This window comes from Arachis hypogaea, chromosome 15 (assembly GCF_003086295.3).
Source record: "Arachis hypogaea cultivar Tifrunner chromosome 15, arahy.Tifrunner.gnm2.J5K5, whole genome shotgun sequence".
Lineage (NCBI taxonomy): Eukaryota > Viridiplantae > Streptophyta > Magnoliopsida > Fabales > Fabaceae > Arachis > Arachis hypogaea.
Window position 1 is genome coordinate 9095620 of NC_092050.1, and position 25888 is coordinate 9121507.

Sequence of the window (25888 nt, forward strand, 5' to 3'; positions counted from 1 at the left end):
ACATTTGCACTGGGTCAAATACCCCCGACGCCATCTTCATTCTGCCTGACGGGCTCCTGATCGTTGGAGATGTGTGGCGTGTGCAGATCTTGACCACACCGATGAAACAAGAACTTTAGCTTGATCTCCACAACCTCGAGCCTGCTGTTCCACCTCATGCCATGGTGACTCCTCTTGTTGTTCCCGTCAACGAAGCTTGGCCATTTCCGCCATCAATTTATTTGCTTTGTCATCCAATTGGCAAACGGTTATTTCATTTTGTTGCAGCGCCATGCGCCACCTCTTTTTCAACCGGCGAACTTCCTGCAGTTCATCTCCTTTGCCTTCAACCTGACCTTGGCGGTAATCCTCTCCACCCTCGCCTGCCTGAGTTTTTCTTCTGTCGTTTCAAGTCTATCACTCAAAAACACCTCCCTCCTACGGATGAAGTCGATCAGATCAGCGGTCGACAGTCCTGCGAGGTCGTGGGGACTAACGGCGTGGTCGGTGAGGGATTCATGCGACATTTTCTCAGTAGAAGACGGCAACGTCTGGCCGACGACAAAGACCCTTCAAGAAACGATTTTTCTTCACGCAGAGAGGTTAGAGAAGGAGTTACGGCAGATAAGAACTGACGACTGGTTATGAGGTATAGGGTACGTCAATAGCGTGTATATATTATATCTCAGGGATATTTTTTACATTTCCTACGCATTGACTATTTGATTGTGCGTTATCTGTGTAAAGTGGACAGTTGTTTCGTATTCTTTTATTTTAAGTAGTTTGTTTTAGATTTTTTATTGAACATTTAAGTTATGAAAAAATAAATTAATACCTTTTAATATGTTTAAATAATGTACCTCTTTTATTTTTGGAAAATTAAAAGAATAAATTAAACCATTTCGGTTAAAAAAATAGATAACAGTTATTTCCGTCCCAGTATTAATAGCTGGTTTGTTTTATCTTGAAGCATCAGTAAATGAAGAAACCATCTGGGAAAACGTATGCGGTATTGAACCCCCAATGCGAGTATATTAAAAAGCAAAATGTTAAACTGGGTTCTTTAAAAATTTGGAGAATATATAATAGGGTTTAATACCATGGATGGCGCAAACATATCAATAAATGCATTTTTTAGCTATAGCTTAGGCCAAATCATGCTTTCTTTCGAGGTGAAATTTGATCTGAACTTTTTCACTAATGAGGTGACGTTTGAATAGACAGAAAGGGATGTGTATTGTTTAATAACGTGACAGACTAACGGTGAATTTATACAAAATTGGTTAATTGTAGAGGCAATGGGGAGTCACTGAAATGGAGGTAATTAATGGGACTATTTTTTATATATAAATAAAATTTTTAACAGGAAATGACAAAACACATAAATAGCAATGCACAAAATTATCTATTAAACCAAAATTATGTCAACCTCAAAAAACGTGTGCAGAATAAAATATAACGTATTTTATGAAAACAGAACTTAAATCTATGTTAACCTGGATATGTTATGTTCGAGTGGAAAAATAAAAAAAATTAACGAATATCAAATATTCCAGTGTTGATGTGGGTCAATATTTTCACTGTGTCCAGATGGTCAAAGTTTCAAATTTTAGTAATTCGTTTGATTCGACTAGATTATAACAACATATAAAAAAGATACAATAATCAACTGGCATAAAATGATAGCAAGACGATATATATAATAACATAATTACACAATAGCAAAGTCCTTACATAATACATATATTAGATAATTGAAGAAATAAGGTGAACCCAATCATATCCTATCAGTCGAAGTGGTGGACAAACAGGATCAACTCATAGTCTGCTCGACAATGCACACACAGAACATGAGCAGCACCTCCATCACCGTCGTTTATGTGCCACCCTCTTCCATAGCGTTGATGGTGGTAAATAGCACCCATGTGGCCACGGCTTGGACACGTATGCGAAACACAGACTAGATTCTCTCCGTTTAGCGCAGGCACACGACGCATGTGTCCACGACCGTGCGATAACGTCTCGGAACACCACTTTGTAGATTGTTAGGGCACCGGCTGCCTCAAGCCCACAAAATGTTTCCAAGCCCTTGTTCTTTGCCTCAGCGTCGTCACCTAGCATCAGCATCATTGACATTGTGTACTGGGCGGCCGAATGGCCGTGGGCTGCGACAGCGTGCATCGTTTTCATCCCCGCAAGACGACACTCGCCGAGGAAAAGGTCATCCACATTAGCCCGAAACAGAATTTTCAGGTGTTCGCTCTACCTGCATCGAACTAAGAAGTTCCTTCCCTGCTAGTGCATAGGACTCAAAGTCCACCACAATTGGTCGGAAAATGGAATGAAGGCGCATCGGTATATGAAATCCTTATCCCCTGCATTACGTGCAGCCGTGCACAACATCCTGAGACTGTACAAGTCCCTGACGAAGTGTGCTGCAGTCCTCGCGGTAATTAAAATCCAAACATCATGGAGAAGGTTTGCAGTGCTTGTCGGACGCTCCATCTCCTCTCCTTATAATGAATGCCAGATACGAGAGATGAATAGGAAATTATGTAAAAGGAGTGGATTACAGAAGGGACTAAGTAGTACTCTCAATGGTTGTTGTTTAAGGTTACGTGTCTTTATAGGCACCCGGCACCGTTTGCGATCGTGTTCCACCGGTTGTGTACCGTGCCTCTACACCCACTCAGCCACACTTGCATTGATTTAATAACGTGCCCATTCACTCCCCCCCCCTCCCGCCTCACACACGGCTTCCTTAGCAATCACGTCCCTTGTATTCAATTTATTTTTTGTTTAATTTTTTTCTTATTTTCTGGTCTTATAACTCGTAATTAATAATATAGTAAAATGGAAGTGAATCATGTAAAATGTGATGTCCACTTAATAAAATAGGTTATAAATCATGATTTATAACAGTCAGAATTTATAAATAGGTAACTAACTTTCTTTATTTTTTGTCTTCCGTTTTTTCCATTCTGTCGTTTTAGGTTTTCTAGGTATTTTTTTTGTGGTAGCATCTGATCAATATAAGTATCGGTTTAACCAAGACACATTTTGCCTGTTATTTGTTGGGATTTGGTTGGTCTCGGATTTATAATCAAGTAATCGGCTAGATAATATAAAATATTGTCAACTATTTACGTCATGGATACATAAAAAACATAGCATTAATTACACGATAAACAATATAATATTTAATTATATGGAAATCCTAAACTCAGTGTTGATCCGTCAACCGCAATATGCGAACCCTAAACCCTAAGTATGTTAACGTATCATTCCATCGCGTAGTCGGCGCGGCAGTGGATGCATGAAATATGATCCGCACCTCCGACACCGTGGATGGAGCCCCGCTCTGCCGCCCTTTGGCGAAAGTCATACAGAAGACCCATATGGCCTCGGGTCAAGCATCTGGTCGAGTCACAGGCCGTATGTTCTTCTCCCTTTTTCGGCATTTGGACTTCATACGGAGAAGAAATTATCAGAACCGCAAAGAGACTCGAGTAACACGCGGGGAGTAAACCACCCGCTTCAAGCGCGCAAAATAGTTCCATACCATTTTGTTTTGCTCTGTTGTCGTCACTTCGAATGAGCAACTCCATTGAGTAGAACTTTGGGGATCGGTACCCTTGTCGGTGGCACACGAATTCCTGTCGTACCCTTACTTCCCCACATTTTTTGCTCCTCGAACGTCTCGCGCAGAATCCATGGTGCTTTGCATATTGTTGGTAGAACTCAAAGGCAATGTCAACATCTCCGAAATTAAAGCAGCGAACTTCCTCCTCGCTCAAGTTCAAAAAATCAATCGAACCTATTGTTTCGTCAGAATCAATAGTGTATAAGTCATCATCAGCAAAATATTTAGACATTCCTCTGACGCCGTCCAAATTAACTTCCAATTCAACCACATTCACATTGTCGACATTGGCCCCTGCATGATGGTCGTGTTCTATTTCATCTTCCTATAACTCGTACTCGTCCAACTCCATCCCTGCAAAGCCTTCGCCCTCAACCGATCCAACCCCATGGTCTGCTCTGTCGTACATTTCTTCTTCCTCTGTGACACGCACACCCCCATGGATATCTTCCCCGACAACCCTGTGCCAAATAACAACAATACGCTAATTTAGCGAAACACGCAAAATTGAGGGATATCCTTGAAAGAAAATTGGCGACCTATAAGGACACAAAAGGGGATATTTACAAATCAGGGGAAGGGTGATAATACAATGGGTACCTTCTTTCCATTGATGGAGATGGGTAAGCCATCAACTATCGAAGACAACGACAATGAAGATCAGGTACCGTCGTCGTCAAACGTGAAGCTGTTGGTGTGCTTGGATCCGCCTAAACAGAATGGCTAACATTGAACACTTTCTCAATCCCAAAAAAAATAGCGTTTCGTGGTTCAAAAACTGTGAATCTCGTCGGATGAGTTGCTGGAACAAGACGCTGCCGAAGCCACCATGGCTGAGTGGGGGTGGGGGAGAAGAAATTAGCTGAGTGGGGAGGTTTCAGTCATTCTCAGTGGTGGAGATAATAGAAGAGACGGTGCGATTACGACAGAGGGGAAGGGGAGGAAGAGAACCTGGGCTGGAGGAGGAGGTTAGTGGCAGTAATAGTTGTTAACCAAATACTGAGTGTCCAACTAATTCTAACAATTAAGTTAAGGAAAAGTATGGGGAACCAATATTAATTGTGTACAATGAAGTTAAAAAAATGTAAAATTAAAATTAAAAATTAAATCATTAATTATTTAATTTCAAATTTTGAAATTTGAAAATTAAGATTAGTATCTAAATCCATTCACACTATGTACAGTTATTTCTAATCCACGTCCAAAACTCACCGTCATCTTCTCCGGTTCTCACCTCGCGTCACTGAATTTCTCCGGCCATACCGAGGCCGCCGCATCCTCCCACCGACACCGTCCTCACCCCCGTCAGTCAGGCCGATGCACCTCGCCCTCTGATGCTCAGCTTAACGTTGCTACCGCTGTTTTCGTGCCTCTCTTCCAAACCGGCTTCGCTTTCTCCCATTCTTTCAAACCTCTTCTCACCGATGATACCACCATGCTCTTCTTCTTCTTCTTCTTCGGATCCAAGCATGGTTAGCTTCTTTCATGATTTGAACCTTATGCTTCACAACAGTGCCGCTTTTGTCATGACTAATCCTTCAAAATTATGTTTCACCACAATAATAGTTTCTTCTCTTTATTCATCTTCTTCTTCTATTTTAATGGTCAATTTAGGATGGTTATTTTATTTTTATGTAGATGATTATTTTGATTGGATTGAGTTTAGTTATATATAATTAAAATATGTTAGATGTTCAATTCATTAGGTATGCGGATGATTATTTTTATCCTTAAGTGGATGGTTATTTTTATTAAGGGTGAGTGACATGTGGCAAGCCAAGTAGCGATGGTGAAATGGGATGATTATTGATGAAGGTGGAGTGGCCGCCGGTTGAAAAAGAAGAGAGTATTGAAGGATTTCAGATGGTTATTTTTTTGAAATAACTAACTGGATTTTTTAAAAATTTAAATTTAAAATTGGAGAATTTGAAATTTAAAATTTGATGTGAAATAACTTAATAAGAGTTTTTAAATTTATTATTTCGTGGGTTATTTTTATTCTTAACTCATATTGGGCTAAATAAATAGCCAATTGTACACATTATACAAATACCCCATTGGCTCCCAAGCGAGACTCTTAAGTTAAATGTATTCATTTTAAAAATCGTAAAAGTGACCCATCTATTTTATATGAAATTGCGGAAAGGACCCAAGAAAAGCATGCATTTTTATTCTAGACTCGCCTGGCTGACCGGTGCGCCAAACACATTTTTGGCGTTTCGATGCGCATAGAGCTCCTGCGTATATACCGAATCCGTGCCCATCATAAATCAACATAAAAGTATATTAAATAGAAAATGATATTAGTATAGGGAAGGAATCGAGTAGAAAATGAAACCTGAAAGTTCCAAAAGTGAGAGCCAACGTAATTGACAAAATCGCCGACTTAGATAGTTACAAGTTCTTTCATCTTTACTTCCTATGCAGCCAATTATGCAATGGCGGTGGTGGAGGATGGTGCGGCGGTGAAGTCCGACGGAAAGGCGGGGCAAATTAGAGATGGTAAGGGGTGGGGGTGTGAGACCAAGGTTGTCCTTTTACTTTTTTTTTTTGGCCGGGTCTTTTTTGGGACGGGTTCGGATCGGATATTGTGATTTTTTCTTTTCTTTTTTACTGTCTTTGGACATTGTAGGGTGGTGACGTGGTGTGGCTAAGCTTAGGGTTTAGAGTTGTTGGGTTTGAATAGCGTGGGTTTGTTTTTTCGGACTGTGATTAGTGACAACGACGACGACGACGACAATAATAATAATAAATAGAGAAAACAAAAGCAGCATTGTATTATTCTCTTTCTTAAATTAACAGTCCCTCTTAATTACTTGCTACAGACAAAATAAATAAAAAAATTACTTGCCAAAACAATCACTAAATTTTATTAAAAATATATTAATAAATTGAGAGAGAAATAGGAAAAATATATTTTATTAAATACAACGCATCTTTTTCTTTTACAAGTATAATCTCTATTAATATTTTCTTTTCAATAAATACTTAAAATATGATAGGTATAAATTAATTAATGAATTATTGAAATCTGAATACAATAATTAATTTTAGGGTAAAAAACGGCATTAAGCCATTGGAGGAAACATTTTACGCAATTCAGCCAAAAATCAATTTTGATACGCCATTCAACCAAAGCAAAATTTTATATAATTTGAATCTATACATTTCGAATTATACTTGTATGTAGTTCGAATTGATTAAACTCGAATTACATGCATGCATGAAGTCCAAGTAGTTCGAAACAACTTGTCTCAAATTATTCAAGAGGAATTCGAATCAAATCAATTCGAATTACTAAGAAAGAGTGACATTACATGTAGTTTGAATCATATTAGTTCGAATTAATAAGGTTTGATAATTCGAAATTAGTTGATTCGAATTATATATATAGTGCGAATCAAGTTGATTCGAATTACTGTGAAGCAGAGCTCTATATATATGCTGTAAACGTGAGTTGCTCTCAACAGAGAGGTGAGATGGCTAGTGAGGATAGTTTTCTAGTGCTGGTACACCACAGAGGATCGATTAAGAGAAAAACTCGGTCCGGTGTGAAGTTCACCGATAAGGATCCTCTATGTATTATCGTGAGGCCTACGATGAGCTACGATGCCCTCGTTACCTCTGTGCTGGTGAAGCTTGGTCTGGAAAGAGTGAAAAGGGTTAAGAAGTTTTTCTATCGCATTCCAATCACGGTGCTCCATGATACCATGAAGTATGATTGTTTCACGATCAGGAGTGATGAGGACTTGCAGGTCATGTTTCATTGTCGCAGGCAGTTTCCCGAGGTGAGGACACCAGAGCTGTTGGCAAAGTTGGTTGACGTGGTATCCAGCTCGGGTGGTTCGAACCAGAATACCAACACTATAGCGACGGTGGCCGGTTCAAGCTCGAGACCTGCGGTTGCTTCATCCTCCGTCCCTGTGTATGAGCCACAGATCCAGCCTGTCGCCTCCCCTTCGTTCGCTATTGATCTCAGCGGCAATGTTGGCGACAAGGTTCGACATGGGGTACATCTTCCGACCGAAGTACACAGTCCTGCAGTGGCCGGTGTTGGAGAAGGGTTGTTTGATGATCCAGATGACGATGATGTCGAGCCGGATATGATCGCTGATGACAGTGGCGATGATCTTGGAGCGAGTGATCCAAGAGGGGCTACAGGTGGATCTAGTTCTGGCACACAGCAGTACCCACCCCATTTTTTATCGTTGGACCTGGATGCCATGAGGCAGGATGAATATCCTGGACAGGTTGCTGGATTTGGCGCCAGAGATACGGAAGGGTCTGTCGGTATGACAGAGTTCCAGGTTGGTCAACAATTTCAGGATAAAGACGAGGCGTTGTTGAGTGTGAAGACTTACAGCATTCGCCGAGGTGTACAGTACAAGGTAGTTGAGTCTGACTATCGCAGGTATGTGGGAAAGTGTTCTGAGTTTGGGAATGGGTGCACATGGTTGATTTGACTGAGTCTCCGGCAGCGCAAAGGCATCTGGGAAGTCAAACGATACAACGGACCGCATACCTGTCTCGCCACCTCCATCTCTAGCGACCATAGGAGTTTGGACTACCATGTGATAGCGACGTTCATTATGCCAATGGTGAGGGCTGATGCATCCGTCAACATCAAGGTGCTTCTAAATGCCACAGCCGCACACTTTGAGTTCAGGCCCACGTATAGGAGGGTCTGGATGGCGAAGCAGAAGGCCGTCGCCATCATCTATGGGGACTGGGATGAGTCATACAACGAGCTCCCTAGGTGGGTGTTAGAAGTTCAGTTGACGATGCCTGGTACTGTAGCAGTCCTCAAGACTTGCCCTGTTCGAGTTGGGGGACAGGTGGATGAGTCTCAGGCTTATTTCAGAGGTTGTTCTGGACGTTCCCCCCTTGTATCGAGGCATTTCGTCATTGCAAGTCGTTGGTGAGTATTGACGGCACCCATCTATATGGCAAGTATGGGAGAACGTTGCTTGTCGCGATTGTACAGGACGGGAACTCCAACATACTTCCCGTGGCATTTGCACTAGTTGAGGGTGAGAATGCTGAGTCATGCGAGGAACATCTTTCTGTGCTGATGCCACCATCCCAGGAACTCATGCGAGGGACCCGGGTCGGCCACGATGTCAAACTATAAAATGTGCTCCGCACGAGTCTCCCAGTGAAGATGCCAGTACTGCAAGTGGGACGAGAACCAACGGTCACCTCCTCTCCCGTCCTTCGACATCAAGAAGTCGATGTTCAGGGCGGGATGCGGTGGGGGCTGTATGCCGCCGAACTGCGGTAACACTCTATCAACCTGATGCCACTCAACCACCGCAAAATAAATCAGCAACATCACACACCTCCATAACATCGTATGCCTAGGCTCCAAGACCTCCGGATGGACAACCTGGATGACATCCAGTGCGCTATAGGGCATCCATATAAACTGAAAAAAGCAAATAAAATCCATTTGACAAAGTTGTTAAACCATATAAACTGAACCAACCAGTAAATATACATATGAGCTTAGCGTACTTACATCCCGAGGCTGCAACAAGTCGATCCTCAGTCGAGCTTTCTGCACCCGAGGTCCCTTGTTGCTAATCCCAGGATTGTAACCTGCCCACCTGCGTCAGAAGTTAAACATTGAACTGCATTCATGAATGAATCTAAAAGCCATGTAATTGCTTGCAAAATTGAAAATAAATACATTAAGGATACATAGGACAAAACAATAGTGGTACCTCGAGGCAAGGGGCCAGCTAAACGCATCATACCCAGGAGGCCTAAAACCAGGAAACCGCCAAAAGATCCAAGACTGAAGTAACTGAAGCGGCCCAGCTAACTTCACGACATGTCTGTTGGCCACTCGGCACATGCACCGGTACAACCATGCTAGTGCTGCCGATCCCCAACTGTAGCCACCCATCTCCTCAAGCCTAGCAACGAAGGGTAGCCATCTGATGTGTATACGATTGCCGGACTTGTCGGCAAATAGCCGGGTGCCCAGCAACATCATGATATAGGCACGGGTAAAGCGCCTAACTGTCTCCTCATCTGTCCCGTCGGGGCACTCTCCAAAAGTCTCCTGGAACCAGGTGCAGTTCACTGTGAATTTTTGAATTTGGTTTTCAGGAGGTAAAACACCGAGCAAATCATGGAACCACTGCCAAGCTGGCCGGCCACCCTCAATGTATAGGTGGAAGTCTGTCAGGCAACCACTAACGTAATGTCCGTCCACTGGCAACCCTAGCTGGTACGCGACGTTCTGAAGCGTGATGGTGCACTCTCCAAATTGCATGTGGAAGGTGTGCGTCTCAGGCCGCCACCTCTCGACGAATGCACTCACTAGGGGCTCGTCTATTCGGAACCATCTGTCATTCAGTCTCGCAAGATGGTATAATCCGTCCATCTGCAAGTACGGAACGTACCTCTCATCAAGACGCATCTCCTGCTGCCGCCGCACGCTTGATATGCAACGCCGGGGCTGCGCAGTAGATGAACTGCATAATTAGAACATATTAAGATACAACGAACATATACAATTGACGTCATAAAGAACCAAAAAAGTAATCATGCAATAGAAGATATATTAAAGCAGCGATCAACAATTTAATACATAAACCGCAGACATACACCGGTTATACAAACCACATAGAAAAGCAAAACCGCTAACATAATCCATATGCAAAAACCATTAACAAAAACCGCTAACACTAACATAAACCACTATCAAAAAGCATTATCAAATACCGGTAGCGTATACCACTATCCTAAACCACTTACAATAACATAAACCACTATCAAAAACCATTAACAAAAACCACTAGCCTATACCACTATCCTAAACCACTATCCTAAACCACTTACAATAACATAAACTACTCCCAAAAATCATTAACAAAAACCACTGTCCTAGACCACTATCCTAAACCACTAACAATAACATAAACCACTATCAAAAACCGTTAACAGAAACCACTAGGCTAGACCACTATCCTAAACCGCTGACAAAAACCACTATCCTAAAGCACTAACAAATACCACTATCAGAAACCGCTATCATCAACCACTACCATTAACCACTAACAACAAACACTATCAACAGCACAATATCAAAAACCACTAACCTCGTCGTTGATCACCCCGGCGATATGAGCAACACCATCCAAACGATAAAGCCTCCCCGGATCGTCCCCCATCGCCTGAATATGCCGCTCCGGTCTTTGTCGGACCGACTCTTGGTCGTTTTCTCTGGGATTTGGTGGGGTAAGAGAGTGAATAAGTGATTCGAATGAACTTGGTTCGAACTCTTTATATAGTCGAAACCCTTGTAATTCGAATCAACTCGATTCGAATTACCAACCCCAGCCACAATACACGTAATTCGAATCAATTGGATTCGAACTCCCCTGCGCAACGTGCTCTAAGTAATTCGAATTAATATAATTCGAACCATGCATATGAAATTCGAAGCAAATTGATTCGAACTACGTTCGAATATTGTTTGTAAGTAATTCGAGACAAGTTGTTTCGAACTACTTGGACTTCATGCATGCATGTAATTCGAGTTTAATCAATTCGAACTACATATAAGTATAATTCGAAACGTATAGATTCAAATTATATAAAATTTTGCTTTGGTTGAATGGCGTATCAAAATTGATTTTGGCTGAATTGTGTAAAATGTTTCCTCCAATGACTTAATGCCGTTTTTTACCCTTAATTTTACCTAAATTGATATTTAAAAAAAAAACAAAAGAATTTAGCTAAAATATAGATTAAAATTACCAATTAATTTTTTTATAAAAAAATTTAAATTTTTAATATATTTTTATTAATAATAATCTTAATATGTACGCTCAAAACACGTTAACTACAAAAAATAAGAGACACTTGTGAAAAAAAAAAGTAGAATCAATTGTTTCCTAAATTAGCTAAAGCTTGCAGAAGAAATGACCATAATTAAACAAGAAATTTGAAAAGTGTGCACTGTGCAGTGACCTTGATTGGTAGAGAAAACAATGGCATTATATATGTTACGAGAATCGATGCTTAGAAGAAAATAACAAGCAACATGGATTATGTCTGTATAAGAGGCCATTCTTGAGTCTTGACAAATGACAAATGACAAGTAATATATATGCTGCCGCAAAAATTCTGACACTCTTGTGGCCTGGCAATAATATCCACCAAAATGCTGAGCCAATTTCCTCTATCAATATTCCAATGCAGGGATATGGTTGCAACTTACAACTTACAACACCAGTATATAATTTTCTATGTCCCCTCAATACCCTCAATCATAACAAAATGGATTTAACAAAAATTCAACACGGCAGACCAAAACACAATTAAAATTTAAAAAGAAAAAAAAAGCCTAAAAGATCTGCAAAATCTCATGCTCCCTTGTATAATAATTCTATATGTTAGACTATTATTCTTTTCTTAGTCAAATCCGGGGGGTCTCAACTTATGTATTATTATGACTATATTATATTTGTCTGCAAAATTTTTAGCGGCTGTGATTATCAGATTCTGGCGGTTGGTGGTGAATAGCAGCTTTCCAATTGCGGCAATCTGAGTGCTCATCATCTGCATCCATGCTTGAGAGTCCCTTAACCGAACCTGCTAATAGTAGAGGACCCTGTGGTGAACCAGATTGTGATTGTGATGATGAATTTTTGTTCCCTTTTCCACATTGATCTTTCTTCTTCATTTCCCATAGATCATCCTCATCATCATCATCAATATTATTATTATTAGCATCATGCTCAGCTGAAGATGAAACTGGGAATTTTCTAACATGAAGTCTGTACTTCTGAATAAAATCAACCACAAATTTATAACATGAACAAAATAATGGGTCAGAAAATAGGATATATGAATAATGGCCAATTATAAAGTACAAATAAGATTAACAGTTTAACACTCACTTGTAAGTGACTTTTGACTTCATCGTTTGTTAGGTTTTCCACCTGCATCAGTTCCCTTATCTGCTTAGGAGTGGCCACTGCAACACAATATAATCATATAACAAAACCAATTAATTAGGCACATGTTACCCATAATTCTGTTCAAATTTCAAGTTGAAATAAGCAGATAAGATTCACTTTGGAAAACAACATACTCAGTCGTGAAAGTTTTAATCTGTTAAGTTAAATATCCCAAATTTCTAGGTTGCAATTTCAGTACTAGATGGGGAAGTAAGATTCCCAAATTATAAATCATCAAGACATGTACCATTGTTGATGTTATGGATGTTACACTCCTAAAAAAGAGGACCCTATCTCACATTCTCACCCAATTTTCATTAATAACATACAACTATGCCTTGATGAATAATTTTGAACTACCTTGTGCTCCTCCAAGTTGTTGGAGAGCATTGACGAAACGCCGGTGAAGCTCCGGTGACCAGCATCGCCTTTGTTTCCTAGGATTCTGAGATTGTTGGGCTTGAATCTCAACACGATTCATGAACAGAGAAGAAGAATTACTCTTGGAACTGCTACTTTTCAGTTCAGGTGCTGGAGTAGTAGTCATCAAACTAAAGCTAGGAACTTTCGAAACCTCCTTTGAGTTCCCATTCAACAATGCAACTCCTCCTCCTCCTCCACTTCTGTTCTTGTTCTCCCTTCTCTTGATTGGGTTCTCTGGCACAGAACAATCTTCTTCACACCTCTGCCATTACAAGGTACAAAGCGATAACAAACAAAACATAAATTTCATCTTATTTGGACAAGTGGTGAAAGAGGACCCTAAAATTCATCTCAAACATTCTTCTAGATACTAAATGGAATAAAAATTAAATTCAGTAAATGTCTTAGAATCTTGGAAAACAATTAATCCATCATTCATCCAATCATTAAGAAGATGTTTAGGATGATAAATTAAGAAGATAAACATTTTCCTCTTTACCGAGTGAAAAAAAAAAAAAAAAAGTTACCGATTTGGTTTGAGTGCTCCATAGCTGAAGTGAAGTCATCCAGTTGTTATTATTATGATGTGGTTCTTGAGTGGTGAGAGGTTGTGGATCTTGCATTCCCATACAGCGAAGCTTTTCCTCCTTCAATCTTGTTATAGCTGCATGTCCCAAAGAAAAGAACTCTAAGAATCTAGGAATTATGAAAAGTAAAGATGCAATTAAAAGGGAAAAAAAAAAAGAAGAAAGAAGAGAGACCATCGGTGACGAGGAGCATGCAAAGGGGAAGCTCACGTTTGAAGGCGTGGATCTTAGTCATCTCATCCTCCAATCGGTTGAGGAAATCATCAAGCATGGCCAATTTGTCAGAGATTTGTGTGCTCCGAGAAACATCGCCCAGGAACATTGATATGGTCTTTGGGACAAAGGACAAACTCAAATCCAAGCTCAGCTCCATAATAATATTACTGTGCCTTCTTTTCTTTTTCTTTTCCTTTTTCTGTTACCAATAACCACTTCTTCACTTCTTCCACTAATAACGAAGAGGAGCATAGGCCATAGCCAAAGAGGATATAGATTCATTTATTTATTTTTTTTATTTATTTATAATATAAAAAGATAACTTCAAATTCAGATTCACGACAAAAAGATTCCGTCACTCGGATTCGGGTCGTCGCGTAATGTGTCCCACTCACACACTTCTCTTAATAGTTACTAAAATGTTAAAAAGAGTAATAAATAGAGAGTATGTATAATGGTTAGCAGGCATTAGTTACATGCCTAATATTCAAATTTTGTACTCTTAATACATGTTTCACTCGCTTAATTAGTATTGATATATTTATTTTTTATAATGAAATTAACCCTATAAAAATCCAAATAAAACTATTAAAAACTTTCATCAAAATTTATTGTTACCCTAAAATTTGATTGCTTACCCATGTCCTTAAAACAACAATCCAAAAAGAAAGTCAACTCAGAGTCTCAGACGAATTCACCATGCTTGAAAAAAAATTAACATACCTATAATTTTAGGATCTTTTATTTTGGATTTTTAAGGGTTAAATATAACAACGTTAGGTGAAACAAAGATATACTAATTAATAGCACAAAATTTGAGTATTAGTGATATAACTTAAGACACTAATTAATAAAATCCATACAAAAATTATGGACACTCCACACACACTACCAATTTAATATTGTTTAAAAAGTTGTTAGAAAATCAATAAAATTTATTTTTTTGTTATTAATTTAATATTTTTAGTCTAATAATTTAATAATATATTTTTAATTCATATTTTTAAATATTAATAATTAATTATTAACTATAAATAATAAAATTTACCGAATATTTAATATTTTTTTGTTTAATTTGAAGAGAATAAATTAAAGGAGGGTTCAAGGCTTGGATGAGGACAAAAGAAATGAGTTAAAAATTGATTTAAGGGGGAAAGAAAGGTGTCCGAACAATAAAAGGTCTTTGAGGTGCGAAAAGTAGAGACTTATCTTTAAAAAATTGTTTTTTTTGGGGGGTGGTTAAGTACTTATGTTATGTAGTTATGTTCATACGGGAATCTTTGGATTCCGTACTTAACGCGGCGAAATGTAAATTAATTAATCTATCCTGTTCTACCAATTTGATTAGTTTAATGCTTTTGCGAAGATTCTTCGTTTTGTAGGCGCTGTGAAAATAATAAAGCCAGCTCTATAGTTGACTAGCCTAACACTATTACATTATTTATGCATTATATTTATATCATTATATGTTGTTATAATTAATAATCAAATGAGGGGCATTTTGATCATTTCACTATTCTCTCTCGTGTGTGGCATGTTTCTATTTTAAAATTTTCTACAAATTTTCGCATTGGTCAAGATTTGGCCACGTATATTTTATGGACTCGCCAATACAGATCCTACTATAAGATATATACATGATTTATGGCGAAAAAAAAAAAACGAGATAGTGTGTAAACCGCCAAGAAAAAAGAGATATATCTTTTTATTCAAAGTTAGAAGTGATATTCGAATTTACGATTTCTAAATGAATTATGTTATTTGAGTTATAGTTGATTAGGTAATAAAAAGGGATATTTACCTCTAGGTGTTTTGGCTAAGTAAATGTAGCTTAGTAAAAGCTTTTTCATATAAAATTAAAACTTATTGGCTAGTACTAAATCACCTTAATTTATTTAAGTTCCTTTTCCTTTGTTTATATATGATAATGTAATAGTACCCTAATGCCTTTATGTAATGCTAGGATTAATCATGCCAAAAGAATATTGCTAATATTATTAACAAAAGAAAAAAGTCTTTAATAATAATCGCAATTCTTTTTTTTTGTTAGTAAACCCAACTAGCAATGGACAATAAACAAGTCTTCTTTTTAGAGCAAGAAGCTAAGTCTTTTATTAATAAGTTGAATCTTTCTTTTTTACATAACGCATATTAAAAGAGTTTAATTTTAATGTATTAATTATATAAAAAAATTAATTTTTATTTAATTAAATTTATATATTTAGATAATATTTTAAGTAATAAATTTAAAAATTAATTATTTTATCAATATTATAATATTATATTGAATGTTTGTATTAAAATACTTAGGGTTAAGTATTGTTTTCGTCCCTAAGGTCTGGAGTAAAAATCAAATTCGTCTCCGACCTTTTTTTGTTATTAAAATCATCCCCAACGTTATAAAACGTTTTAAAATCGTCATTTTTACTTCAATTTAATTTTTTTTATCAAATTATCCTTCACAATTAATAAAAATAATATTAAACAAAACAAAACAAAAAGTCAAAAACACCCCCACACAGTATCCCACCCTCATCCCTGATCTCTTCCCTGTTTCGTCCCCCATCCCGTTCCTCTTACTATCTTCGAACTCCCCCCCTCCCCAAATCTCAATTCTTCTTTTCTCCTCAGACAAAAACCAAATTCAGCAACAGCAACAGCAACAACAAATTCAATATTTTCAGCCAATTCAACAACAATAACAATTTTCTTACTAAAACATGCATGTACATATAAGAGAAATTGTTGCAAGACTCCAGCCACAAATTCTTGTTGCTCTCCGGACAAGGCAATAAACATTACATATAAATGAAATTAAAAGAAAAGGTTTACCATGAAAGCCAAGGCAAATCTAATTTTAATTCTACCTAAAATCAACAACAACAACACAGACAAAGAAAAATTAAATAAAAAAAATGATATAAAAAAAAAGAAGAGAGGAGGGATCTGTTGGTGGCGACCTACCTCTCATGGCAGACCCTCTCCCTGTCGTTCCCTCCTTTCTCTTCTCCTTCCAATTTTACTTTCCTTTCTTCCCATATCTATTGGCGTCGCAAGCTGATTTCATTAGTGGCGACGGAAAGCGTTGGACGCGGACGGAGGAGGAAGAAGAGAAATGGTGGATGGTGAAGGAGATCCATGCGAAGATGAGGAATGGTGGATGGTGAAGGAGATCCATTAGTGGGCTTGATCTTCTCTGCACCGCATAGAAGTGAAGATGAAGAAGATGAAGAAGAAGAAGAAGACGAAGAAGATGGGTTGTTACAACCTCGTCGGGAAAGATGGTGTCGAGCCATCGACGGAGGGAGGAGGCATCGAAGAGGGGGGATTTGAAGAGATTAGGAGGAAGGGGATGGGGAGGGGGGATTTGAGATCAGGACGAGGGTGGGGTGTGGGGTGTGGGGTGAGTGGGGTGTTTTTGTTTTTATTTTTTTAATATTATTTTTATTAATTATTGTTAAGGATAATTTGGTAAAAAAAAATAAAATTGAGGTAGAAAACGACGATTTTATAACGTTTTGTAATGTTGGGGATGATTTTAATAACAAAAAAAGGTCGGGGACGAATTTGATTTTCACCCCAGACCTTAGGGACAATTTCAGTACTTAACCCAAATACTTACTACCGAAACAATACGGCATGGATTTTATTACTATTAGAAGATTAATAGCCACTAATATTTTTATTATTTTATTTTTTAATTTATTATGTATGATTATAATAAATATATTTATTTTATTAATAAATAATTTTAGATCCAAAACTTTTAAGAATAGTTACTGTTCTGGCAAGGATACTCCTCGCCGCGCTATACGTCGGTTCCAGAGGAGATGACCTCGTCTGTTACTAGAGTGTCTGCCTTGAATGCGAACCCGAGCGTGGTACCTGCAAAAAGGACTCCGACACCCAAGTCAGTCAAGAATATATTCTAAAAGCTTTTGAGTATGATCGAATTATTGTTTTGTGACTTGTGTGTACTTACTGACGTTGTTGTCGTTTTTATAGACTTGAGGTTTTGATTTTGTTTGGGGATTAGTTTGAGTGAATCTCAGATAAGGCCGAGATTCAAGGAGAGTGACGTTTACATGATAAGATTTTGTTCAACTGCAAGTTTGAATTGCTCAACGTAGCCGAGATATAAGTCGTAAGGCTCCGAGTTTGAAGGGTACGATACATAGCCCCCAAGCTTGACTTGCATATTCGGCGTTTTAGCAAGTTGAGCTTTTTGGACGACTTATATGTCGGCTTTAGTCGAACCTTGTAGCCCCCAAGCTCAACTATGCGTGCGCGGGGCTTTTGATTAAACATTTTGAAATATTCTGTCTTGGGGAAAGTGGTGCCATTAATTCCTTAATTACCGTGAATGAACTGTTTTTGTCCTAGGATATCTCAACGGTTAATGTATTTATCTTCCCACTTAGTTAGTGGGTTGTAATAGAGTTTAATTGCCTTTGTTCCTTTGGAAATCTCCCGAAAGTCTTTTCTTTTTAACTGGTTTTGACGAGAGAATGACTTCCAAAAGTTAGGTCTTTGCTCTTTGTTTTGTTTCTTCTTCTTCTTTGTCTTTGTAACTAAAATGGAAAAAGAGAAGTTAAAGGAAAAACAAAAGTAGTTGAGGATGATAAAGATAACCCTTATCACTGGGTGCACGATGATGTCAAGACTCGTGCTTCTTCTTATTGTACTTCTGAGTCTCTTCGGGAGCTTCGTAGTCTGAAATTGACTAAGGATTGTTCTAATGTTGTTATTGGACTTCTCCCCTGCTCTAGTAATGATAGGGTTTGTGAGCGCAGAGGAGATTGGGGATATTTTTACATGTATACTCCCTGCTTTTTGGAGTTGCATGTTAGGTTTCTTTTTTCTTCTTTTGAATGTGATGTGCTAACCCAATTAAATTGTGCTCCTTCTCAGCTACACCCAAATTCTTGGGCGTTCCTGAAATCTTTTCAATATTTAATGGATTTTCTTGAATATCCTCCTTCTATCGGCGTTTTCTTTTCTCTATTTCAATCTAAGGGGGTTCGAAAGAGTTTGTGGGTGTTTCTGAGTAGTTTTTCTGGTCGTTCTATTTTCTTGCTCTACAAATCTTCTTTCAAAAACTTCAAATCTCTATTTGTAAAGGTTCGGTCCGTGGAGACCGAATATCCCTTTTACCTTGATGATGAGTTAATAGAGAGGTATCCGCTTTTCTGGTGTTTCGAGCCTATGCAAATTCTTGAGGCTTATAGGACTGAGGAGGAGGATTTGGTTATTGATTTTTTGGGTGGGAATTTTGCTTCTGGCGAGTGCTTATCAATTTCTGGGATATTGCAGTTTCAAAAAGAAAATGATAGGGAAGGATTAAAAACTTATATAGGTAATACACCTGTGTACCTTCACTGTTAGTATATTGCTTTATTACTGATGTTTGTTTCTTTGCTTTTTCCAGGAGGACGAGTGCCACATTTAAGTTCGTCGAGGCTTCAATCCTTTCTTGGCAAGAAAAAGGAGAAAGGTGTGAGTACTTCTGCGTTTCCGAAGATTGGTTATGGGGATGCTGCTTTGTCTGCTGCACAGCTGGCCTCTTCAAAGAGGAAAAGAGATGTCTCAGGTGACTCTTTGGAGGTGTTGTCTGAGAGGGATAAGAATACTGCCAAAGTTTCGAAGTCTATTTTTGATCATCAACATAAGCTTCATGGTTTTATTCCTAGGACGAGTCCGCATTCTCTCTGGAGTGATCAGTTTCCTTTGGCCAAACTCTCAGATAGGGTTTCTCAGTACCCTGGGGACATGCTCCTTACTCGTCGTGCTGATGTGGAAGCTTTAGGAAAATATGTTCAGGTTTGTAATCATTATGTCGTTTGTGTTGCTGTTGGTCTGTCTTATTTGTTTTCACTACTATTTTGCTTTGTGTACTAGGTGGTTGCTGCTCGCCTGTTGTGCGTTAGTCGCACTACATAATTACTTGGTTCCGAGCAGCAAGTTGATGTGGGAAAGTTTGTTGCTTTGGAGTGTTCAATTAAAGAGAAAGAAAATGTTATTATTGATATTACTGCGAAGATGAAGGAAAAGGAAGAGGCTTTTACTGATGTTACTGCTAAGTTGGGGGAGAAAAAGGATGAAATCACTCGTCTCCAAGATCAGATTCGTTTATTTCAGAGCAAGATAAGGGATAGTGATAAGACGAAAGGTGAGATGACTGCTCGAATTCACGAGCTGGAGGAACAAGGCATAGAGATGTTTACCTCGGGCTTCGACCGAGCTGTTTCTCAAGTTTCGCTGTTTGCTCCTGAGTTTGATGTTCGTCAACTTGACGTGACAAAAATTGTTATTGATGGGAAGCTAGTGCAAGATGAGGCGGGCGAAGATCATGACGAAAATGTGCCGCCACCTGTTTGAATTTTTATGTCTTTATAAGTAGATAAAAGTTTGTATGTTTTGAAGTACTGTAGCCGGTGTTTGTTCCGGTTTTATTGACTGTTTTTCCGAATTTTGATTTCGGATTTTGACTATGATATTACTATTTTGATATTTATGACTCCAACTTTGATATTGTTGGTTCGTGACATTGTAGGATACAATTGAGTAGTATAGAGTATGTATAATTTGTTTTGTATTTGAATGATCCTCGTGTTTGAGGTTTGCGGGATGGTCGGCCTCGTTAAAACCTACCCGAGTAAAACCCCCCTTAGGGAAAAAATTCCGTGGTTAAGAAAAAGAGTACCTGGCCATCCTGCTTGTTACATCAGTATGATCAGCTATAATAATATTTGAGTGATGAGATGTTCCATGTGTTTGGTATGGCTGTTCCACTTAATGTTTCTAAGCAGCAAGCCCCTTTGCCGATAACTTTAGCAATCCGAAAAGGTCCTTCCCAAGTTGTTGCCAACTTCCCATGTCCTAAAGGTTTTCGGATGTCTTCGAGTTGCCTGAGCACCAGGTTTCCTTCTTTAAGGGTCCTCGGTCGAACTTTCTTGTCGTATTGTCGTTTCATAGCCAATTGCATTGACTTTTGTCTTAGCTCTGTAACGTAGTGTCCTTCTTGAATAAGGTCGAGCTCGGCGTGCCTTGTTTGTTCATTGCTGTCTTCATCGAAGTGCTCGGTTCTCATCGAGCCTTGGTTAAGCTCTAAGGGAATCATGCATTCAGATCCATAAACCAGTCTGAAAGGACTTTCTTTTGTTGTCGTCCGGGAGTTGTATTGTAGCTCCACAGTATTTCAGGTATAAGTTATGCCCACCGACCTTTAGCCTCAGTCAGGTTTTTCTTTAGGGCCTGCAAAATTATTTTGTTAGCTGCCTATGCGAGCCCATTGCTTTGCGGGTGCTCGACAGAGGAAAAATGGTGTTTAATATTAAGATTGGTTAGGAACGAAGTAATTTTCTTATCAGTAAACTGCCTACCGTTATCAGAGATGATTTCTCTAGGTAAACCATATCTACAAATAATGAATTTCCAAATAAACTTTTGTACCTTGTCAGAGGTTATTCTCACCAGTGGCTGTGCTTCTATCCATTTTGTAAAGTAATCAACGGCTACCAAAAGGAATTTTACTTGTCCCGGTGATACTGGAAAAGGTCCGAGGATATCTAAACCCTATTTGTGGAATGGCCAACTGACATCTGTTGTATGTAATGTTTCGGCCGGGCTGTGAATTAGGGGCGAGCATTTTTGACATGCGTCGCACTGTTGTACCTTTGTTGCGCAATCCGATCTTATAGTCGGCCAATAGTATCCTACTCTCAGTATTTTTGTGGCCAGACTTCGTCCTCCCACATGGTGTCCACAGATTCCTTCATGTATCTCGTCAATAGCTGCCTTGGCGTCGTTTTCTCCGAGGCATCGGAGTAGTGGTCGGGAGAACCCTCGTCTATACAGGTTATCTCCTATCAGTGTGAAGTTTTGTGTTTTCCTTTTGAAAGACCTCGGTTCCCCTTCCGGTATTGTTCCTGTCTTCAAGTAATGGACTATTGGAGTTCGCCAATCTTGTTTCTGTGTCATACTTAAAACATATTGCATATCTAGACTAGGTTTTGTCAGTGTGAGGTGCACTAGGTTTTCTGAGTGTTTATCATCTCTGTATGTGGCTAACTTTGATAAGATGTCTACCCTGCAATTCTGTTCTCGGGGTATATGTTTTATTTCAAATGTTTGAAAGTCCGTTATCATGTTTTTAACAAGATTCAAGTATTTTTGCAGAAGGGGATCTTTAGTTTGAAAATTACCAGTTACCTGTTGTACTACGAGTAAGAAATCGCAGTACACCCACAGCTTTGACACCTCGATTTCTTTTGCAAGTCTGAGTCCTGCTAATAATGCTTCATACTCGACCTGGTTATTTGTTGCCTGGAATAGGAATTTGATTGATTGTTCTGCGTGCACCTCTATTTTGTTAAGATTATGTCACAAAGCAATGTAAGCAAAGTATAGAAAACAACAACAACAATATCAACTAGTAATTCCATGTCAAGTAGGTCCTAATATCTACCTATTTATCTATCTATTTATAATATATAAAAGCTGATACCAACTCTCTCCACAATGAGTTTAAGTCATCTTTTTTTTGCTAATGATGTCACATCAGCAATTCTAATGACTTGGCAAAAGATGAAAATCAACCAATTACTATTTAATAAAATGTTTTAAAAAAATTAAAACAAAAAACTCTTATCTATTATTATTCAATTGAAACATCAAGTACTAATTAAATGCAATAAGCATACATTAAAAGTGTCATAATAATAATAATTATAAAATTTTTAGTTACAAATATTTAAATTCTACAACTTATATATATTAAGACTTTTACTACTCTTCATTTCTTAATTTCTCATACTAATTGTCAAAAATTCCTTAAATTTAATATAACATTTTTATATATTTTTCATTCTCATTCATTTATTTTTTTAATTATTTACAAACCAAAAAATCGTAAAAAAAAAGACAAAGTGTAGCCATTAATGCAAATCAAAAAATGAAAAAAAAATGAAAACACAGTTTTGTATAACTCTAATATAAATAACCTATGTCTTTTTTAAAAATAAATAAATTCAAAATATATTTATAATATGTTCTCTAAAATATTTTTAATATAACATTTATTAAAATATACTATATAGTATAAATAATCTATTTTTTCGCACATTGTGCGAGTCTCATTCTAGTTTCATCTAAAATCTTTTAAGTCTCATGCTTTAAGATTAGATGAAACTAGAGTGAGACTCGCACAATGTGCGGAAAGATAGATTATTTATATTATATAATATATTTTAATAAATGTTATATTAAAAATATTTTAGAGAACATATTATAAATATATTTTGAATTTATTTATTTTTAAAAAAGACATAGGTTATTTATATTAGAGTTATACAAAACTGTATTTTCATTTTTTTTCATTTTTTGATTTGCATTAATGGCTACACTTTGTCTTTTTTTTTTTATGATTTTTTGGTTTGTAAATAATTAAAAAAATAAATGAATGAGAATGAAAAATATATAAAAATGTTATATTAAATTTAAGGAATTTTTGACAATTAGTATGAGAAATTAAGAAATGAAGAGTAGTAAGAGTCTTAATATGTATAAGTTGTAGAATTTAAATATTTGTAACTAAAAATTTTATAATTATTATTATTATGACACTTTTAATGTATGCTTATTGCATTTAATTAGTACTTGATGTTTCAATTAAATAATAATAGATAAGAGTTTTTTGTTTTAATTTTTTTAAAACATTTTATTAAATAGTAATTGGTTGATTTTCATCTTTTGCCAAGTCATTAGAATTGCTGATGTGATATCATTAGCAAAAAAAAGATGACTTAAACTCATTGTGGAGAGAGTTGGTATCAGCTTTTATATATTATAAATAGATAGATAAATAGATAGATATTAGGACCTACTTGACATGGAATTACTAGTTGATGTTGTTGTTGTTGTTTTCTATACTTTGCTTACATTGCTTTGTGACATAATCATATGGAACTCTCTTATCATATGGAATATGGAATCTTAATTGATTCCTGCCCTGCATTTGTTGTCATTTGATGCACCGTCCACATACAGTTTCCATTGTTCGGCCTCCTCCATTTCACCGGTGAATTCGGAGACAAAGTCAGCTAGGGCTTGGACTTTAGGAGATCCTCTGGATTGATAGGTAATATCAAATTCTGAGAGCTCGATAGACCATTTTGTAAGTCTTTCTGCTAGGTATGGCTTCGTTAAAATTTAGCGGAGTGGTTGGTTGGTCCGAATTATAATTCGGTATCCTTGAAAATAATGTCGCAGCCGCCGAGCTGTAATGATCAGCCCGAATGCCAATTTTTCAATCATTGGATATCTTGTTTCGGAACCTTGTAATACCTTACTTACGAAGTAGATTGGGTGTTGTTCCTTCCCGTTGTCTGTTACGAGCACTGAACTGACTGTGTTAGTTGAAATGGAAAGAAATAGGTATAACGGCTTACCTTGTTCTGGTTTCCTCAATATAGGTGGCGACCCTAAGGTGTTTTTGAATTTTGTGAATGCTTCTTCGCAATCCTCCGTCCAGGTAAATTTATCTGTTTTTCTCAGGGTGTTGAAGAAGTGGTAAGATTTTTCTGCAGCTGTTGGCAAGAAGCGGGATAGGGCTGCTAGCCGACCTGTCAGTTGTTGGACTTCTTTTTTTGGTCCGAGGAGATTGCATGTTGATTACTGCAAGGCATTTATCTTGGTTAGCTTCTATCCCCCTGTTAGTCAGTAGGAATCCGAGGAATTTTTCTCCCTGTACTCCGAACGCGCATTTCTCCGAATTTAACCTCATATTGTGTCTCCTGAGTTGTTTAAAGATCTCATTGAGGTCGTGCTCTCATTTTTTACTACTTTGAGACCTGCGTTGTAGCACTGCCTGGCCTCCTTGTGATCGGCATGTACCATCCCCATCCTGTTATCCTGCAATGGAAATTTTACGCAAAGGTGGACCGTCGAAACGATGGCCCCAAACACGTTTAGTGATGGTCATCCTAGGATAATGTTGTAAGGACTAGGACAATCCACCACTAGGAATTGAATATCCAATGTTTTAGAGTTTGGAGTTTCTCCAATTGTTGTTCTTAGCCAAATATATCCAGATACTGATACCTTTTCTCTGGAGAATCTTACCAATTCCCCAGGTGATGGCTGTAATGCGTTGTCACTGAAGTGCATTTTTTTGAATGTTGAGTAGAACAAGACGTCGGCGCTACTTCCTGGGTCGAGTAGGACCTTTTTTACCGTTAATTCTCCCATGTGGATTGAGATGACAACTGGATCATCTAAATTTGGGCAAGGTGTTTTGAAGTCGGCCATGCTGAAATCAATGCGGGAAGTCGGGGCTGAGGTATGTGGTTCTGGACGAAATCCTTCCATTGTCATCATCGCTCGGTAGCTTCTTTTCCTTGCGGAGGTGGTTGCTCCGCCACCTGCGAAGCCTCCTGAAATGTAGTTGATTACCCCTTTGGACGGGGGTGTTTCCACCTGCTTCTGCCAGGACTCTTTTTCTTTCTCTGCGTCCCTTGCTGATTCTCTGTGCTTTCTGGAGATAATGTACTTGTCTAGAAGGTCTTGTCTTGCCAATCTTTCTAGCAAATCTTTCGCCACCACGCACTCATCTGTTGTATGGCCAAAATTTTGGTGAAAAGCGCAGTGTTTGCTTTTGTCCAAGTACTTTTGATCTTGGTACGAACCTGCTCTGCTCGGCGGTTTGATCAGCTTGTTGTGCAGAATTTCTTTGATAATGTCATCCCTCTTTGTGTTAAATTTCGTGTATGAATCGAACTTCGGTGCTAACTTGAATGATTTCCTATGATCTCTGTTCAAGGGTCGGTGAGGCCTTTCGTCTTCTTTTTTAGTCGGCCTTTCATTCTTCCGAGTTTCTCTGAGTTCCTCGATTTCTATCTGGCTTGTAGCTTTTTCTCGGAACTCTTCCAGCGTTTTTGGTTTTGCGACCGCTATCGCCTCTTGGATTTTCCAGGACGCAGTCCGCTTTTTATAGCATGTATCTACACCTCAGGGTTAAGATCGGGGATCTGCATGGCCGCCTCTGTAAAACGCGTCATATACTCCTT

General features: G+C 38.1%; 2 protein-coding genes across 3 annotated transcripts; both read right to left on the minus strand.

The window, feature by feature from the left end:
- Nucleotides 1-8747: 8747 nt before the first annotated feature.
- Nucleotides 8748-10803, minus strand: LOC140179090 (serine/threonine-protein phosphatase 7 long form homolog). Its single transcript, XM_072217699.1, has 8 exons — nucleotides 10732-10803; nucleotides 10646-10673; nucleotides 10221-10272; nucleotides 10033-10104; nucleotides 9586-9975; nucleotides 9346-9540; nucleotides 9141-9228; nucleotides 8748-9047 (listed from the first exon to the last, which is right to left on the minus strand). Exons 1-8 carry the CDS (start codon nucleotides 10801-10803, stop codon nucleotides 8748-8750), a joined length of 1197 nt encoding a protein of 398 aa, XP_072073800.1.
- Nucleotides 10804-11667: 864 nt separating this feature from the next.
- On the minus strand, nucleotides 11668-14247 carry LOC112748744 (transcription factor HHO5). 2 transcript variants are annotated; one of them, XM_025796988.3, is made up of 5 exons: nucleotides 13782-14247; nucleotides 13548-13684; nucleotides 12958-13282; nucleotides 12538-12614; nucleotides 11668-12422 (listed from the first exon to the last, which is right to left on the minus strand). In XM_025796988.3, the coding sequence occupies exons 1-5, from the start codon at nucleotides 13978-13980 to the stop codon at nucleotides 12117-12119; spliced, it is 1044 nt and encodes a 347-aa protein (XP_025652773.1). In that variant the 5' UTR covers nucleotides 13981-14247; the 3' UTR covers nucleotides 11668-12116. The 2 variants fall into 2 exon arrangements, with proteins under 2 accessions (XP_025652773.1, XP_025652774.1); XM_025796989.3 differs by having other exon boundaries at nucleotides 13818-14107.
- Between the last annotated feature and the right edge of the window lie 11641 nt (nucleotides 14248-25888).

What these genes read in the sequence shown, in the direction of transcription:
- LOC112748744 (XM_025796988.3), bottom strand. Translation starts at nt 13,980, where the DNA reads ATGGAGCTGAGCTTGGATTTGAGTTTGTCCTTTGTCCCAAAGACCATA. An exon ending in GGAGCACTCAAACCAAATCG is followed by an intron (nt 13,283 to 13,547) that starts GTAACTTTTTTT and finishes TTGTAATGGCAG; the next exon opens with AGGTGTGAAGAAGATTGTTC. An exon ending in ACAACTTGGAGGAGCACAAG is followed by an intron (nt 12,615 to 12,957) that starts GTAGTTCAAAAT and finishes ATTGTGTTGCAG; the next exon opens with TGGCCACTCCTAAGCAGATA.
- LOC140179090 (XM_072217699.1), bottom strand. Translation starts at nt 10,803, where the DNA reads ATGGGGGACGATCCGGGGAGGCTTTATCGTTTGGATGGTGTTGCTCAT. An exon ending in GAGATGCGTCTTGATGAGAG is followed by an intron (nt 9,976 to 10,032) that starts GTACGTTCCGTA and finishes ACTGAATGACAG; the next exon opens with ATGGTTCCGAATAGACGAGC. An exon ending in ACTTGTTGCAGCCTCGGGAT is followed by an intron (nt 9,048 to 9,140) that starts GTAAGTACGCTA and finishes TGCTTTTTTCAG; the next exon opens with TTTATATGGATGCCCTATAG.